At 38.2% G+C, this 17022-nt stretch overlaps 1 protein-coding gene and 1 pseudogene across 1 annotated transcript in view; one reads left to right on the top strand and one right to left on the bottom strand.

The window, feature by feature from the left end:
* Nucleotides 1-17022, top strand: part of Melk (maternal embryonic leucine zipper kinase) — a 111859-nt gene that overhangs the window by 62317 nt on the left and 32520 nt on the right. The window contains exons 9-10 of the mRNA XM_023716075.1: nucleotides 7485-7553; nucleotides 9553-9651. Coding sequence (XP_023571843.1) covers nucleotides 7485-7553; nucleotides 9553-9651 — 168 coding nt within the window. The remainder of the gene's footprint in view (nucleotides 1-7484; nucleotides 7554-9552; nucleotides 9652-17022) is intronic.
* On the bottom strand, nucleotides 1405-2618 carry LOC105742257 (annotated as a pseudogene).

Genomic DNA, 17022 nt, shown 5'->3' with positions numbered 1-17022 from the left:
GCAGTTCAATCCCCAGCTCCACAAGCTGCACCAGACCCATCCTTAAGGCAACCTGAGCTAACCAAAAAAAAAAAAAAATCCTTTTAAAAAACAAAAAAGTGTAAGGCTGTAAGTCCAATGCCTGGGCTGGCCAAATAGCTCAGTGGATTAAAGCATCTGCAAACAGGCCCAGGGCTGGGTTCGATCCCTTGGCCTGCTGTACTAGCCCCGCCCCTGAGGCATGCTGAGATGGCAGTTGAGACTGGGTGTGGTGTTGCTCGCCTGTAATCCCAGCTGTTGGGAGCTGTCAATGGGCAGGTCACTAGAGTCCAATCTAGTAGTGAGACCCTGAACACCCTATAGACCCTTCCCTAAAATACAAAACAAAACAAAACAAAACAAGTCCAATGCCCATCACCACGAAACAACTCCATGATTTCAGAATGAGATGATTAAAGAGGGATGAAAAAGGCAAAAAAGGAATTTGGAATTTGGAATTCATTAGGTGGACTTCTCTTTTACTCAGTAATTCGATCAGAATATTAATTTTCATATATGATCTCTGTGGAGTACTCAGTGCAGTTAAGAGTACTTTTGTTTTGCATTGTAGTTTCTTTTTTTTTTTTGCTACACATTACAGTATGCTTTATTGCATGATGTTTGCATAAGAAAAGTATTACTGAGAACTGTAAGGCATCATGCAATCATAGATAAGCACATTATTAACTGTACATTTAAGAGGTGGACATATAATCTAAAATTTAAAAACTAGTTCCAAAAAAGTACATAAAAAATTTAACATGATGAGCTTTTCAATATGGTTTATATGTGTAGCTTCCTATTGGTAAGGGTGGTGCTGCTGGGATGCTGCTCTTTATAAATGGCGCTGGGAGGATGTCAGATTACAAACTGTAAAACTGTATGGAATTAGAAACTAACTTACTTGGATCAGCTTTCAATTTTCACTCAAATTAGATTGATGTAATATTAATATTCTAAAAAATATCTATTTTAGGGGCTGGAGAGATGGCTCAGTGGTCTAAAGCACCTACTTGGAACAAGCTTGGCAAAGCACAGGGACCATGGTTTGATTCCCCAGCACCACATGCCAGCCAGCCCCGCCCCCTCGTGGGCTGAGCTGGCCACACACACACACACACACACTAAATAAATGTAAAAACAACAACAACAACTACCATACATGTTAAAAAAAAAAGAAAAAAGAAATATCTATTTTAGGGGCCGGGGAGATGGCTCAGTGGAGTAAGTGCTTCCTAGGCAAGCACAAGGGCCTGAGTTAAATCCCCAGTTCCGCGCAAAAAAAAAAAAAAATCTATTTTAAAACCAACAGAAGTCTATTGAATTCAAGCTCTGCATGTCAAGCAATCAGATCTCTGTGCAGGCCTCTGTCAGCGTGGGCTGGCGTTAATCAATGTACTGCACCATACAGCGGAAGTCTTCTCTGTAGCCTTGTCTTTTGAGCACACTACACATGAAAATTTCTAACAGTCAGGCATTCAGTTCTTTCTGTGATACACTGCTCTTTCCAGTGGTCTGACCATACACGCCGAACATCTCTCGTAACCTCTCTTCACTGATGACTTTGGGTCTGTCGATCTTATTCCCAAGAATCAGGATAGGCACATTAGCAATGGTCTTATCTGTCATTAGTGAATCCAGTTCTTCTTTTGATTCTAACAGCCTTTCCTAGTCTGCACAGTCCACCAGAAATACAATGCCATTGATAGCAGGAAGGTAGTTTTTCCAAACTCTTCGGGCTTGTACCTGACCACCCAGATCAAATGTTGTAAAAGTCATACTGGCTATAGTCAGTTCTTCTGAAGTGGGATGCAGTGTTGGGACGTGTTGTCCAAGTCTGTCATCTTTTAGCATATGTAGCAATGTTGTTTTTCTGGCATTATCCAATCCAAGAAATACCAGTTTACCAGTTTTCTTATATAATCCTAAAAATTGTAGCACACTGCTGAAACCATTGTAAATCCAATTAAATATGAAGGACACACACAGATCTTACAGGGACTGCGGCATGAGCGAGTGCAGCTCCTCACTTGACGTTGGCCCTACTCCCGTGGAGACCCAACAGCAGTATGCGATGGCTGCCGCAGCCTTGGCTTGCTCCTGCATTGTAGTTTCTGAATGAAAAGCATAGGGGCTGGGGAGATGGCTCAGTGGTATAAGCGCTTCCCTGGCAAGTGCAAGGGCCTGAATTCAATCCCCGGTTCCTACGAAAAAAAAAAAAAAGAAAGAAAATCATAGTATTTTTTTTTTTTTTTTCTTTTTAAATTTGGTGCATCTGGTTATGGGCCTAATATTAGTGCATTGAACCAGACTTACTCTTGGGGCTGGACAATGCTGATGGGAGAGAGAACATGGAGTCAAACACTGCAGACAGTGTGTGTATTTTGTGGGGTATTTTAGCAGTACTGCAGGGTGGTGGCTTAAAACAACAAATTATTCTTAACATAATGGCTGAAGGTGTGGTGTAATTGAGCCCCATACAGTTGGTGTCAGAAAGTAAGCTGCAAATGGCTTTGCCAATAATCAGTGTAAGATGAGACCACCCCACGTATATGGAGGCCTTGACCAATGATTGAGGTGTGCAGAGAACACTCACGCATCAGGTTGTGGTGAGACTTCATAGGCCATGACTCTTCTCAGCAAATGGGAAGGCTCTTGTCCCAGCGTGGTTTGTACTCTATGGCACTCTGACAAGAGCAGGCTGAAATGTTTGAGAGACCAGGCAGATGGCAATTTTCAACAATGAGAACAAATCAGATCCCCAGGGTTGGACTCAGGAGGAACCTTGGTCTTAGGAATTAGATAAAGCTCAGATACAAGTGAGGAGCCATCTACACCAGAGCTAGTCATGCAGCAACGGGGACTTAATCCTGAGTTCCAGAGAGTTGACCAAAGAACTTTCTCCTTGCTGGGAATAAGTATGGAGCCCAGGCAGTACTGAGCCTTCAGATTGGGTGCAGCTGGCCATACAGGAAGGCCAGGAGAGAGCAATGGAGTATGGCAGTGGAGGCGAACCTACAGCATGCGTTTGAGTTTTTCTTTTAAGATAAAAGGTGTTAATGTATAATTGTTCTGTCTAAACTAAAAACCAAAGTGCCAGTGTTGGCACTTTGTGATACATAAGTTGGATAATTTTCTCTAAAAGGTTAACCATCAGTGGATTAGGGGCATTGTCATATAGTTTAGGGACAAATTTTGTTACTTTCTTGATTCTGGTGAGCACTAAGGCTGCCTAGTAAGGTGTCAATGTGTCACACTGGCTACTTTTTTTTTTTTTTTTTTTTTCTGTATTTTAGGGAAGGGTCTATAGGGTGTTCAGGGTCTCACTGCTAGATCGGATTCATAGTGATTCTCCTGTTTACAGCCTTCCAAGAGCTGGGATTACAGGCATGCGCCACCATGCCCAGTCTAAATCGCTGTCTCAGGGAGCCCTGGGGGCGGGGCCTGCATGGCAGGCCCAGGGATCGAACCCCTGGCTCCTGTGCCTGCTTGCAGGTGCTTTAATCTACTGAGCTATTTACTTTAGATAGAAGAGAAATGAAAATTTTAGTGTTAAATTGTTACCTATAAAATGAAAGCGATATTCTTCCTAGCAAATACTTTTTATATGTCAGTCTGTTTACTCTCAAGAGAGAGGTTGAGTTCTTTGACTTTGATACCTTTTCTTTGTAAGGAATAGCTTGATAATAGTTTTGGGGCTCTGCTTACCTGTTTAATATAATTAAAACCCAGTGGGCCACTGTAGTCTTAGGTAAAGAATTATACCCTAGACTTAGACAGTTTATGCGAACAGAGAACCCCAAAGCTGGTGCTTTTTATTACTTCTCCCTGGACTTTTTAAAAATTAGTTTTGAATATCCTTTCAAATTTGGAGAGCCTTTGAAATTAGTTCCTTAGTTTTCAGTTGTATCATAAACAATTATAATGAATGTTATCCATAAATTTGTGTATTCCAAGTGATTTCTTTAGGGTAGGTTGCTAAATGAGATTGTAGATATTTGTCTTCTTTTCTAACATACATTTTTATCAGTACATTTTGTGACACATCATACATTATGAGGAGTTGGTATATGTACACATCACATCTTAGTCCTTCTTATTTCTTCTTTCTTTTCCTTTTTCCTCTCTCCCTCCGTCCCAACATCCCCGTCCCATCTGTAAAAGATTTGCCTTTCTGTTTCCTGTTGTGCAAGTATAGACAAGTCTGAATACTTTAAACAGATATTTTCCAAATTGCTTTCAGAAAAGTTTATATTCTCTAGTTGTATATATAAAAACTTTTTTGGAGGGCTTTTTTAGACAAGGTGTTACTATACAGTACAGGCTGGCCTTGAGCTCACTTTGTAGTCCAGACTGGTCTCGAACTTGCAATGATCCTCTTGACTCAGCCTCCTGAGTGCTGAGATTATAGGAATGCCCCACCACACCTGGCTATAAGCACTCTTGTTCTTGAGCTTTTATAAATGCTGGATGAGGTATTTAAAAATAAAAAATTGGTCATTTTGAAAGCTTGCCATGGTGGCATATATCTGTAGCTCCAGCTCCTTAGGAGGCTAAGGCAGAAGGATTGCTTGAGCCCAGGAGTTTGAGACCTGGGCAATATAAGAACTGTCTCAAAAAAAAAAAAAAAAAAAGAAAAAAAAAGTTTGTCAGCAGTTATCATCATATTTTTATTTGAATTGATTTTAATTTTAGATTAGTTGAACAAATTTCCATGTTTATTGGACATTTAAAAGTTATTTCTTGAGGGCCAGCCAGATAGCTCAGTGGAATAAAGCACCTGCTTTGGCAGAGTGCAGCGGCTGGGGGTTCAATCCCTGGCATGCTGTGCTGACTGCACCCCGGGGGCATGTTAAGATGGCCATTGAGACTGGGCAGGGTGGCACGCTACTGTAATCCCCACTCTTGGGAGGCTGAAAACAGGAGGATCACTACAAGTCTGATCTACTTAGTGAGACCTGTAAACCCTTTCCTAAATTCATAAAATAAAATAATAAAAGTTATTTCTTGAGAATTACCTATGACTTTTTGGGGGTACTGGGGACCAAATCTAGAGTTGTACTGCCACTGGGCTATATCCTCAGGACTTCTTTGTTATTTATTTATTTTGGACTTTTTTATTTAGTGATAGGGTCTTGCTGAGTTGTCAGAGAGGGACAGCTGCCTTAGCCTTCTGAGTATGTGGGATTACAGCTTCCGTGCCTGGCTCAACAAATATTAACTGAGTTCCTTTACAGGTTAGACTCCAGCATTGACATAGGTGAACAAAAAAGTAAAAAATGCCAGTAATTCAGGAGTTCACATTTATTTATTTATTTATATTTTTATTTTTTGGCGGAAGTGGGGATTGAACTCAGGCCCTTGCCCTTACCAGGGAAGCGCTTATTCTACTGAGCCATCTCCCTGGCCCTGGAGTTTACATTTAAATGTACTGGAGCAGAGAAAAAGTAGTATGGGTAGCCAAAAAAAAAAAAAAAAAAAAAAGAAAGAAAGAAACGGTAGCAAAGACTGTAAAGAAAGTTGGTATAGAAGGGAAGTAGACAATGATTGGGGGTGCTGTGTTATACTAGTAGTAAGGGGAGGCCTTCACCAAGACATGGGTGTTTAAGTAGAGGCTTGAGGAACAGGAAGTTAGTATCTGGCAAAAGCATGATAGGTAGAAGAACAAAGAATTCATAGGCCCTAAAGCAAGACTGTTTTTCATTTATAACAGTAGTTTGGTGAGTGAGGTGAAGTTTTTTTGATTTTACTCCAGTACTGGAAATTGAACCCAGGGCCTTTCCACTGAAATATACCCTCAGACATTTTTATGTCTATTTTGAGGCTAGGCTGTAACTTGTGCACCTCCTGCCTCAGCCTCTCAGTGTGCTGGCATTAAAGGCATGCGCCACCACACCTGGCTGAGGAAATGAGTTTGTGAAGTAGCAAGGAGTGGGGTGGATGTGGGCAGGCAGACTACCCAGGGTCTTGTATCCAGGCTGAGGAATTTTGATTTCCTTCTAAGTGGTATGGGGAGCTGTTGGAGAATTTTGAGAAGTAAAATGACATGGCTTGACTCGGTATCGTAGGAGAAATTGGGTGGTGTGGTGAATGGAGACCAGACTTTGGGGGAACAGCAGAGGCAGATTTGGAAGACCTCTTTGGAGTCTACTATGCTGTGTAAGAGGAGAGACACTAATGCCTTGGATGCAGTTAGTGACAGGTGATGTTCTGTATGTGTTTTGAGCAGAGAACCTGGTAGATTTTAATAAATTTAATGTAGAGTGTGAGAGAAAGGGTAGGTTTTGGTCTGACCAGCTAGTAGAATGCAGTTGCTCTTAGCTGATATGGAGGGAAGTATGGGAAGAGCAGGTTTGCTGCTAGTGGTGACATATTAATGATTTGAGAGATCTTTTTATGTGGTTAAGTACATTGCTTTGTCATTTAAGTATAGAAGTCCTCTTCTCCAGTTATAATCTTATTAGTATTTGTTGTATAGAAATGTCAGAGTCTTATTTTACTGTATGCTAGTTAGCCCTTTTTGGTAATATAAAGAAAGGCATTAAAAATCATTCTTACCTTAAGTCCATTATTTCTGTGGTTTTATATTGTATTGACATTTAGTCTGGCGAAATTATGATCTATATTATGAATTATGGTTCAACTTTAATTTTTCTGCAATTACTACGATGACATTAAATAATTTGATCTCTGTTGGGAAAATTTTCTTTTTTTGGTGGAACCGGGGATTGAACTCAGGCCCTTGCAATTGCCAGGCAAGCACTTGCTCTACTGAGCCATCTCCCCAGATTTGTGAAAAATTATTGTATCATTTCCTCTGAGTTGGATGAGGAATATGTAGGAGGTGTTTTAATAAAAGGTTGATGTTTAGCAAGCATTGGATATGGTCTTCAGTTGATGATGTGGTCATCCTAATTTCTGAATATACTAGATTATAAACATTTGTCTTCTGAGTCTCTTCCATTCTCAAAAAAAGGTACTTGCCTCTTCTCAGTTTGTCTCAATTATGGATTCTGCCTTGTGAATGATAAATGTGAACATTTTTTAGCCACAACCTGTGTTTTGTTATCAACTATGCTTTTTGGCTGTTTCATTGTATTGCCTGATAATTGCTCTGAGATTATAAACTCTAGTTTGCTTTGGCAGTACAAGTTAGTACAACAGTATACTTGCTGTCTGTGTAATCATGCCATGGGTTCCCAATAACTGTAGCATTTATGCTTTTCACTAAAGCACAGAGACTATGTTCTAGTTCTTCTGTGATACATAAGTAATATAGAGCTGATGCTAGTATTTACTGGATTTTTTTCTTTAAGGAAGGATATGAAGTTCTTATACAATGCTTATTCAACCTTAATGGTGGGTAAAATCTATAAGCTTGGAAGTAAACCTGTAGCATATCATTAATTTAAAAATCTGTGTCAAGATTGATTTAACTTAAATCTTACAATTTTTTCTTTTTGTAGAGAGGTAAATATGATGTTCCTAAGTGGCTCTCTCCCAGTAGCATTCTGCTTCTTCAACAAATGCTACAGGTAAATTTTGGTATTTATTTTTAAATAGTAAAACACCACTATAATTGTTTAACTTTTTTGCCTCCTTTGATATTGAGGGTTGAACTCAGGATCCTTGCACTGAACTACATCTCTAACCTTTTATTTTTTAAATTTTGAGACAGTATCTCACTAAGTCACCAAGTTGCCTAGACAGGCTTGAACTTGTGATCCTCTTGCCTCAGTCTTCTAGAGTCCTGGGATTACAGATGTTTGCTCCTGTGCCCCAGCTTTTATTCTTTCTTAATTATATTGTAAAGCCAACTTACAATATGTCCCTGCTGTGTTTTTCGTACATTTTCTTGAACATTGTCTGTTTTCTTTAATTAGTTCTTGCCCAGCTCACAGCTCTCTTCCATTTTTGAAACAGTCTCACTGTGTAGTTCAGGCTGGCCTTGAACTCATTCTTGTATAGCCCAGGTTGGCCTTGAACTTGCAGCAGTCATCTTGCTTCAGCCTCCTGAGTGCTGGGATTGCCGGTGTGCATCACCATGCCTGGCCCCTCTATTTTCTTACTCCCATCCTTGCACATTACTTATATAGAAGGTACTGAAAGAATGCTTGAATGAGTTGATGCACAGTTGAGTGATTCATGTATTCCAGTGCAGTGGCTTTCAAACATGTAGTTGCTTTGTAGTTGTTATGAGGATAAAATGAGAAAATTGGCAGACCAAATTGTTAGGACAGTTTGTTGGGCCCTATGGTTGGAGTGTCTGAGTCAGTAGATCTTGGAGTAGGACTTGAGACGTTCAACAAGTCCCCAGGTGCTTCTGTTCTGGAAACCCACATGGAGAACCATAGCAAATAAAATCTAGGTTGATATCCATGCTGCTAACAACCTAAATTGGTTTGACCTGTAAAATGGGGGTTTAGGGACTGGGGAGCTAGCTCAGTGCTCTAAGCACCTGCCTTGCAAGCACAAGGACCTGGATTTTATTCCCAGTACTGAATGCCATGCGGGCTCTGGAAGCCTGGGTGCACGGTGCTGGCCACTGAAACCAGGCATGGTGGTTCACATCTATAATCCCAGCTCTGGGGAGGCTGAGATAGGAGGATCACTATGAGTCTGAGCTGCATAGCGAGACCCTGTACCAAATAAATAAATAAACAAAAGATTAAAAAAATTTATATGGGAGTTCAGAGCCTGCCTCACTGCTATGTGGTTGTTATGAGGATAAAATGAGATTTATAGGAAGCACTTGGAAAATGTTATTAGTATACTATTCATTATGCATTCAGAATATCTTGTGGTTTTTCCATCTATTAAGCTATCTCTACCTTTTATTTAAAATTTACCCAAGGGCTGGGGAAATAGCTCAGCACCATGAGTCCCCGCCTAGCAAGCACAATGTCCTGAGTTCAATCCCCGGTACCAAAAAAAAGTAACATTTACCCAAGGCTCACCCACCTTGCTTAAGTAGGGCAAGACCACCAAATCTCCATAATGAGATTGAAAATGCCTCATCCTTTATTCTAGACTCCAAAAAACTTAATCTTTGTTGATTAATTTTTCTTTCCTCACATTTGAAAATTACAACAGGAAAAGAAAGGTATGCTTTTCAGCTTGTTCTGTGCGATTGTAAGCTCATCGGAGGTAGAGATTGCATATTCAGTATGAATGCCCTGAATTGTGGTTCCTTGAATATTAAATTGGTGAATATTTCCCTTGAATAGATTTTCCAGCAAAAGACTATTACATCATACAATAGAGTGACTGAACTTCATGAATAATGTCCATACCAATGAAGTTCATGTTTGTTAAACATTTATCTTTGAAGCCTGTGTTGCTTGCTATAGTTTTCTTTCCTTTATTGCCTTCTTAAAAGAATTTATTCCAAGGCCATTTTAAGGTCTTTGACAGCCTTTTTTGTGATGATAAAGTTTACATCTGTTCTAGTGTATTTTGAGTCCTCAGGAGGAGAGGTGTTCTGTGTTCTGTATTTGAAATGTTAATCTCCAGCTACTTCTTACTGACCACTAGGTGGACCCAAAGAAACGGATTTCTATGAAAAATCTATTGAACCATCCCTGGATCATGCAAGATTACAACTGTCCTGTTGAGTGGCAAAGCAAGAATCCTGTAAGTAGAATGAAATTCAGAATAATTTTGGATTTATCAGATTGGTGTTTGGGAGACCTATAACCTAATCATGTATTTAGCTGTTAATCAGTAGGACAGGAAATGATTCTTTAACTGGAGCCGCCTGTGAACATCACCTGGGACCTAACAAAAGCAGTACCTGTTCCTCACCCCAGAGCCCTTAATTAGTATTTTTAAAAGCTCCCATGTGTCTCTCATGTGTAGTCAGGATTGTGAGCAGTACATTAGGAATTTTGGGTAAGTTACCTAACTTTGCTAAACCTATTTATTCATCTGTAAAAAGTAGGTTAAACTAGTTCTACTTCCCAGAATAGTTACAGGGTTATATCAATTCTGAGACATTTTAGTCTGAGGACATTTTCACACTCTTAATGTTTATTTATTAATTCATTTTAAAGTAACAGTAAATAGTGAAATAAAGTAATAGTTGAAAAACCTATTGCATGCCATAAATATTTCTATGAAGAAAGTCCATCTAAAAATAAAATTAGCCAAAAGAAGTGGCATGTTTTACATCTTTGCAAATTTCTTTAGTTTGGCTTAATAGAATTCATCTTTGTAGTTGACTGCTTCTATGTTTATGTTTTGATGTGTTGTTATTTTGATTGAAATTTGTGAAGAAAATGCAGCTTCACACAGATATATAGTAGGAAAATGGAAACATTTTAATAGCCTTTTCATATATTCTCTGGTAATGCACTAAAACTTGACAAATGGTAGTTTCCTAAAGGCTGATTGCATGTGGACTCTGAAATCACATCAATGACTCTTTACACTTTAGCCCTTAAAATTCACTGGTTTGTCCACTGGCTATATTCTCCCTGTCATTTGGAAAACCCTTGTTCACTGAGTGGTACAAATCTTCCAAATGTCAACATATTTTATTGTATAATATTTAAAAATTCCATTCCTTAAAATCACTACTAATCTCATCAGAAAATCTTTAAATATTGGAAAGCTGTCAAGTTCATGGCAGTATATACAGATTTTCTAAAACTCTGGTTTTTGCTTGAATGCTCAAATTATATCACAGGCAACAAATGCTGTCAGTTAATTTCCTTGAAGGGACATGTTCACTTTGTTCATCTTTGAGAAAATTTCTACTAACTATCCAAGTCTAAATTACCAATGTTCTTTCAAAGAAAAATGGTGTTCTGTGATAAGAGCTAACTGAGCTTTGCAGCTTAGTCATACAGGAGCTTGTCCGGCAGGCAGCAACTGTACTTTGTGTGTAGAAGCTCCTTATGATACTTCTGTTTTGTGACACAGAATCTTAGGAACATTTGCACTCAAGGTTGAAATTTAATGAAGTTAACACTTTCTTACTACTTCATCAAGGACTTTATTTTGAACTCTGAGTGCATGATAAAGAATAGTTTATTGCTGCTCTATTGATTTGTACTAAGGCAACAGCAGTTTTATTCATCATTGCTTTTATACTGTTAGTGCAAATACAGCTCTATGTAAAATGAAAAATAATATTATGATGGAAATAGCTTTGGTCTTGGATACTCCAGAGGCATGCAGATCACACTTTGAAAATTGGTCTAAAACAGGTGCAAGAATTTAAGAAACACGAAGGGCTATCCAAGTTTAGGCAATCATCTTCATATTCCTACATTAATGTTTCAGAAAATACTTTTTTAAACAGCATTTTGAGATTGATGAAAATGTGGTATGGACCTTACTAAAAAATGTGTTTACTTTGTGTATTAGTTAACTATTGCCACATTTTTAAAAAATGTGGCTTAAAGCAATACTGATTTACAAATTGTGCACATTATAAATAATTTACAAGCAATTCAGGTGGAATTTAGCTAGCAAGGGCCAGCTAAATAGCTCAGTGGATTAAGGTGCCTGCAAGCAGGTGCAGAGGCCAGGGGTTCGATCCCCAGGCCTGCTGTGCTGGCCCTGCCCCTGGGGTGCACTGAGGCAGCAATTGAGACTGGGCGTAGTGGTTCATGCCTGTAATCCCATTCTTGGAAGGCTGTAAACAGGCAGATCACTGTAAGTCTGATCTAGTGGGGACCCTGAACACCCTTGTAGACCCTTCCCTAAAACACAAAAACAAACAAACAAAACCCACCCAGGAATTTAGCTAGCAAGTTAGTTCCCCTTCTGTCTTGCCTAGGGTCACTCATGTGGCTTCCATTGTGGTGATTTGGGGCTGAGTGGTATAAAGCTTCACTCAGAAGGCTGTTGGACCATATGTGTCTAGCGGGCTAGTCTGGGCTAATTTGAATTGTGACTGGATTCTAAAAGAAGAAAGAGGACAAGACCTAATTTCCAAGCATTTTCAAAGCTTCTGCTTACATTATACTCAGTAATGTCTCATTGGCCGAAGCTAACCATGTAGCTGAGGTCACAGCCACTAGGAAGTTTAACTATTTTAAGTCAATATAGATCCTTTTTTTCCTCATTAACTTTATTGAAAATCAATAATTATATAGCATATTAAAAATTAGACAAATATTGAAATGTGAAAGACATAAGATATAGACAGAGTGAATTTTAGAGAAATATTTCTGAGATGAATACATAGCATGAGAATAATAGACTGCACATTATAAATAATTTACAAACTTAAATGAATATAACAGTAAAAATTGGCCAAAATAAAAATGAAAAAGAAAGAATTTACAGATCAGTCATGTGATAGTTCACTCTGTGCCAAAATTAAGAAACTTACATTCATATAATTGGAATTCTCAAAGTAGAAAGGGGTAGGCAATAAATATTTAAAGACTTAAAATTTCTGAATTTAATTGAAATTATAGGACCACATTACCAAGAAAAACAAACCTTTTGCACAAGAAATTTGAATAAAATCATACCAAGATACACAAAAATAAAATTGTTTAAAACTTATTGTAAAGAAAAAAAATCATTAAAGAATATACATAAAAAAATTAGCTATGGAAGAACAAAATTAAATGGCATCTTATTCCACATTAGAAAGAGAGGGAAAAAAAGACCAAGTAGGTAAGAAACTAGACTAATTAATTCAAAGGATTGAAAGAAAAAAGAAAAAGACCTGTCTTCATTGAATTTTATACTTAGCAAATACCTTTGAAAATTAAAAGTAAAATATTTTGCAGTTATACAAACTTGAAATATTCTAATGCCTCCAGATGTAGCATATAGGAAATAACAAAGAGCATAATCCAGAAGGCAAGAGAAGTTGCTGAATGGTCCTGGATAAAGAATAAAGAGCTCTTGAAATGGTAGTTATGTAGGACTGTGTAAAATATATTAGATGAACCTATTTAAAAGGTCATTGAAGATATCTACAAAACAGTATCAATCTTATGTCAGGTTTTATACCTATTTTTTTGTGTGTATGTGTGTAAAAGACAAGTATTATAAAATCAATGGAAAATGGAAATATACCTTTTAAAGTTTCTAATACTAGAAGAACATATCATACCATAACTTAAGTAGATTGTAAGTCAAAGATATAGTATAAATCTTAAAACAAAAATTAAGATTAAACAATATTCAGAAAATTAAATCCTAATGAAAACTTAAATATTTCAAAACCATTGAACTAAGAGTTTTCATGCTAGTAAAGAATTACTAAGAGTAAAACATAAGATAAATGTTGGAATGGCAAATATATGACCAGCACTAACAGTCTGGGGATAGGATATTACACAAAGTTCCAGTATGTCGTGGACATGGACAGTGTCCATGATGCTTACTGGTGGCCAGTTGTCATTTGTGTGACTGAGCTTCTGTTCTTTCCTTGATATCCATCCTGTAGACCTGATAGAATCATACCCCATAGGGTGCAGGAGAAGTCCATTTATAGAGTATGCTGATGGAAATATTTTGCTGCTGTACACAAAAGAATAACTGAAAGATTGCTTTTGTATACCTCTTTTTCTCCTGTGTTTGTTTGCCCTATTTGGTAGGTTCTTTCCTTTCTCATTAATGGAGTTGTGGTCATTTTGATTCTTCTCTAGAAGAAGAATTATTAGTAGTCTGTGTTGACTTGGCTTTGTTTTACTCAGGCCTTTGCACTTGCCAGGGAAGCACTTATTCTACTGAGCCATCTCCCCGGCCCAGTAGGACAGTTTCAATAATTAATACATTGCATATTGTTGTCTTCTTAGTGTTTATTCATAGTATAAGGTTCAGACATGATATCCTGTCCACAAACACTATTAGTACAAATCATTCTATTCATTAAACTAAGAGAAAGTAGCTGTATATCTATCCTATTTTGAATATACAGATACAAAATGGTCCTTCATTTTTATCTTCCCTTTTTTAAAAGTTTTGTCAGATATGGGTATTTCATTGTCATTTAAATATTGTAGGTGCGTGAATTCAGCAAAATATTCCAATATAGTCCAGTAGTCCATAATAGTAATGGGTTATCCATAGAACTGGTAATGTCAGAAGTTGTTGACTTGAGCCTTTTACAGCTCAGCATATTAATATGGCTTTAATTTTTATACTTAATTTTTATACTTTTCTGCTGAATGGTTAATACCCAAGATAAAGCAAGACCTATATAACAAGAAATGTAACTTTTGTTTCTGACAAGGTCAGTCAAATCCCTTCAGGATTTACCCTGAAACTCTGTACCGCAGTTTGTAGATCCTTTGTCAGTGTCAGCCATGTGGATGAGTCACAGCCATTGCTTGACCAATTTGCTCTTTGTGAAAGCCTGCCTGAGAGAATGTTTTCTCTCCATGTGACTCACCTGAGGCACACTCTACATCACTGATCACTTTCCTCTGTGGCCCCATAATCTCCTTGATCAGAAAATTTGGGCCATAACTGAGTTACATGATTACAGTACAGGTTCTCCTATGTCTTGAGTATTCACTGACCTTGAAAGGCTAGGGCCAAAATATTGGCTGTCCTTACAGCCCTTCTTTTTCTCTAATTTTTGGTCTGTAAACTTAAGTTGTTAGCCCTCCAGAAGAGAAGCTTATTATTCTTACCCTACAACATAGGCAGTTGAGCTTAACCTTACTATCTGTCTAAATATCAAACATCTTATATATAACATGGAACAGTTATTGATATGTTAAACTTTAAGTCCCTGCAAAATATGAAGAAAAAAAATTAAAAAAAATATTTTAAAACATAGGAATAAACAATTATATATCCCATGCTCTTCTTGACTTGATGGTTTGTGAAGAGAAATCTGCCATTATTCTGATGGGTTTTCCTTTAAATGTGATCTGTTTTGCTTTAGTGGCTTTTGGTATACTGTTCCTGTCTTGAATTTTTGCAATCTTGATTATAATATGTCTGGCTGTGGTTTTAATTGGGTTGATGTTATTTGCAGTTCTATGTGCTTTGGTTACCTGAATGTCAGATAGTTTTGCCATATTTGGAAAGTTTTCTGCTATTACTTCTGCCCATATTCTTTTTATATCATTTGTGTTGACTCCTTTCTCATTGATACCTATTAGTCTTATGTTGTTCATCTTTGAATTGTCTTGCAGATGTTGAATTATTTTTTTCCTGCATCCTAGTTGTTTTAAGAGATCTTTTCTTACCTTTTCCCTAGCCGCAATGGTGTCTTCAAGGTCTGAAAGTCTATTTTCACTTTCATTCAAATAGTATTGCCAGTTTGTGATTGACGCTTTAATTTCCTATTTATTACTTTGAATCTGCTTCATGCATTCTATTTCTTGCCTATATTGCTCATTCAAGGATTCCATCATTTTTCTATTCTCCTCTATTCTTTTTTTTTTTTTTTTTTGGCAGAACTGGGGATTGAACTTAGGTCCTTGCGCTTGCCAGGCAAGCGCTTATTCTACTGAGCCATCTCCCCTGCCCCTTCTATTCTTTTTTATAGTGTCTTTTTTAGAAGCACTTAGTACTTTCATTATAGTTATTTCTTTTTTTACTTCAGTAATTATTTCTGATCTGATTTCCTCTATATCTTTCTGCGGTTGTTTCTTTAGTTCCAACGCTATTATTTCAGAGATTTCAGGTGTGTGATTTCCAGTTTCTTTGATGCTAGTGTCTCTTGCATTTGTTCTGGGTGGGCTCGGGGCCTGAGCTTGCGTTTTGCTCCTTCTCTTTGTCATTTTATGTAGCAGTGTCTTCTGACCTTTGTGTAGAGCTTAGATAGAGTTATTACCTTAGCACCAGGTCCAGATCTACCAAGTTCAAACTCACCCAGGTGGGTGTGGCTTGGGTCTGGCTGTTGTGCTCCACTTCTTCCTGCTGCAGCCCTTGGAGGCGAACCCTCTGTGCCACTCTCACAAGATGTTCTGCTCCTGGATCAGCTGGGTGGGTCTTGCCTCTAGCTGCAAGGTTCTACACCGGGCCTGTCTGATGGAGGAAGTTCTACTCTCACACCGGGCCTGGGCTCTGGGTCAAATGAGGACCCTGTGGACCCCGGGCAGTGCAACTCACATGCTAGGTCTAGGTCGAATCAAGTCAGTATAGTTCTTATCCCCTACTTGTAGATAAGGGAACTAAAGAATGAAAGATAATCATTGAAGAAATGAATTTAGTGAGCAATATAGCATTGCTGTAGATCTTCGTAAATTTTTCTGGTTTAATAGAAGACACTTGGGTACTCAGCTGCTGTAGCATTCATCCTGCTTGGATGTGTTGTTTTGATGGAATCAAATAAAAAAGTCTCATACACTTGAGTAATTAGAAAAGGGAGAAGTATTTTAATAGCTTTTTCAGATAATTGGGGATATTCTCTGGCATGCTACCAAAACTGCAGTAGAGTGGGGCATGAGCAGGGACAAACAATTGCTTGGAGGTTTGTCTCAGACTTGCCAAAATACAGACTTGGTAAAGTAGTGAGGCATTTGCTTTCTGGAGTACTCACACCAATAAATATAAATACTTCTTCCCAGTGGCCAGTGGTTCTGGAAAAATAGACCTCACTTCCTTCAAGCTCTTTCTTGCAACTTCTTGCTATTATGGTATGGACCTTACAAACTGAGCTGAAATTCTTCCTGATTCTCCTTTAACTGTCAACTCCTGGAATTTCTCTTATTCATATTTTCCCAGCTCAGAATGCCTTTAATATTTATTGAGCAAATATAACTCATTTATGTCAGTTATTAGCACCAAGTGCCTCCGAACAGGTGAAATGTCCCAGCCATATTGCAGAGGAGCCGGGGAAGCTGGCTTGTGCTCTTTGTGAGGGGGAGAGTGGCGAGTGCAGATGCCTGCGTTTAGCCATCGGGGGTCATTGTTTCTCCATCTGTGATGCATGGAGGCCTCTGCTTGTCTTCTTTCTCAGCCATGATCCTGCCTGGAATATGCTGCTGTTTGTGCTAAAATAGATACCACAATGGAGAACATCTCTGATTTCAACAAACTAAGGGTTTAGTTGTTTTTGTTTTGTTTTGTTTT

The sequence above is a fragment of the Octodon degus genome, unplaced genomic scaffold, assembly GCF_000260255.1.
Source record: "Octodon degus isolate 3935 unplaced genomic scaffold, OctDeg1.0 scaffold00045, whole genome shotgun sequence".
Taxonomy (NCBI): Eukaryota; Metazoa; Chordata; class Mammalia; order Rodentia; family Octodontidae; genus Octodon; species Octodon degus.
The sequence above is the reverse complement of the archived record's forward strand: the minus strand, read 5'-3'. Positions and strand labels throughout refer to the sequence as shown.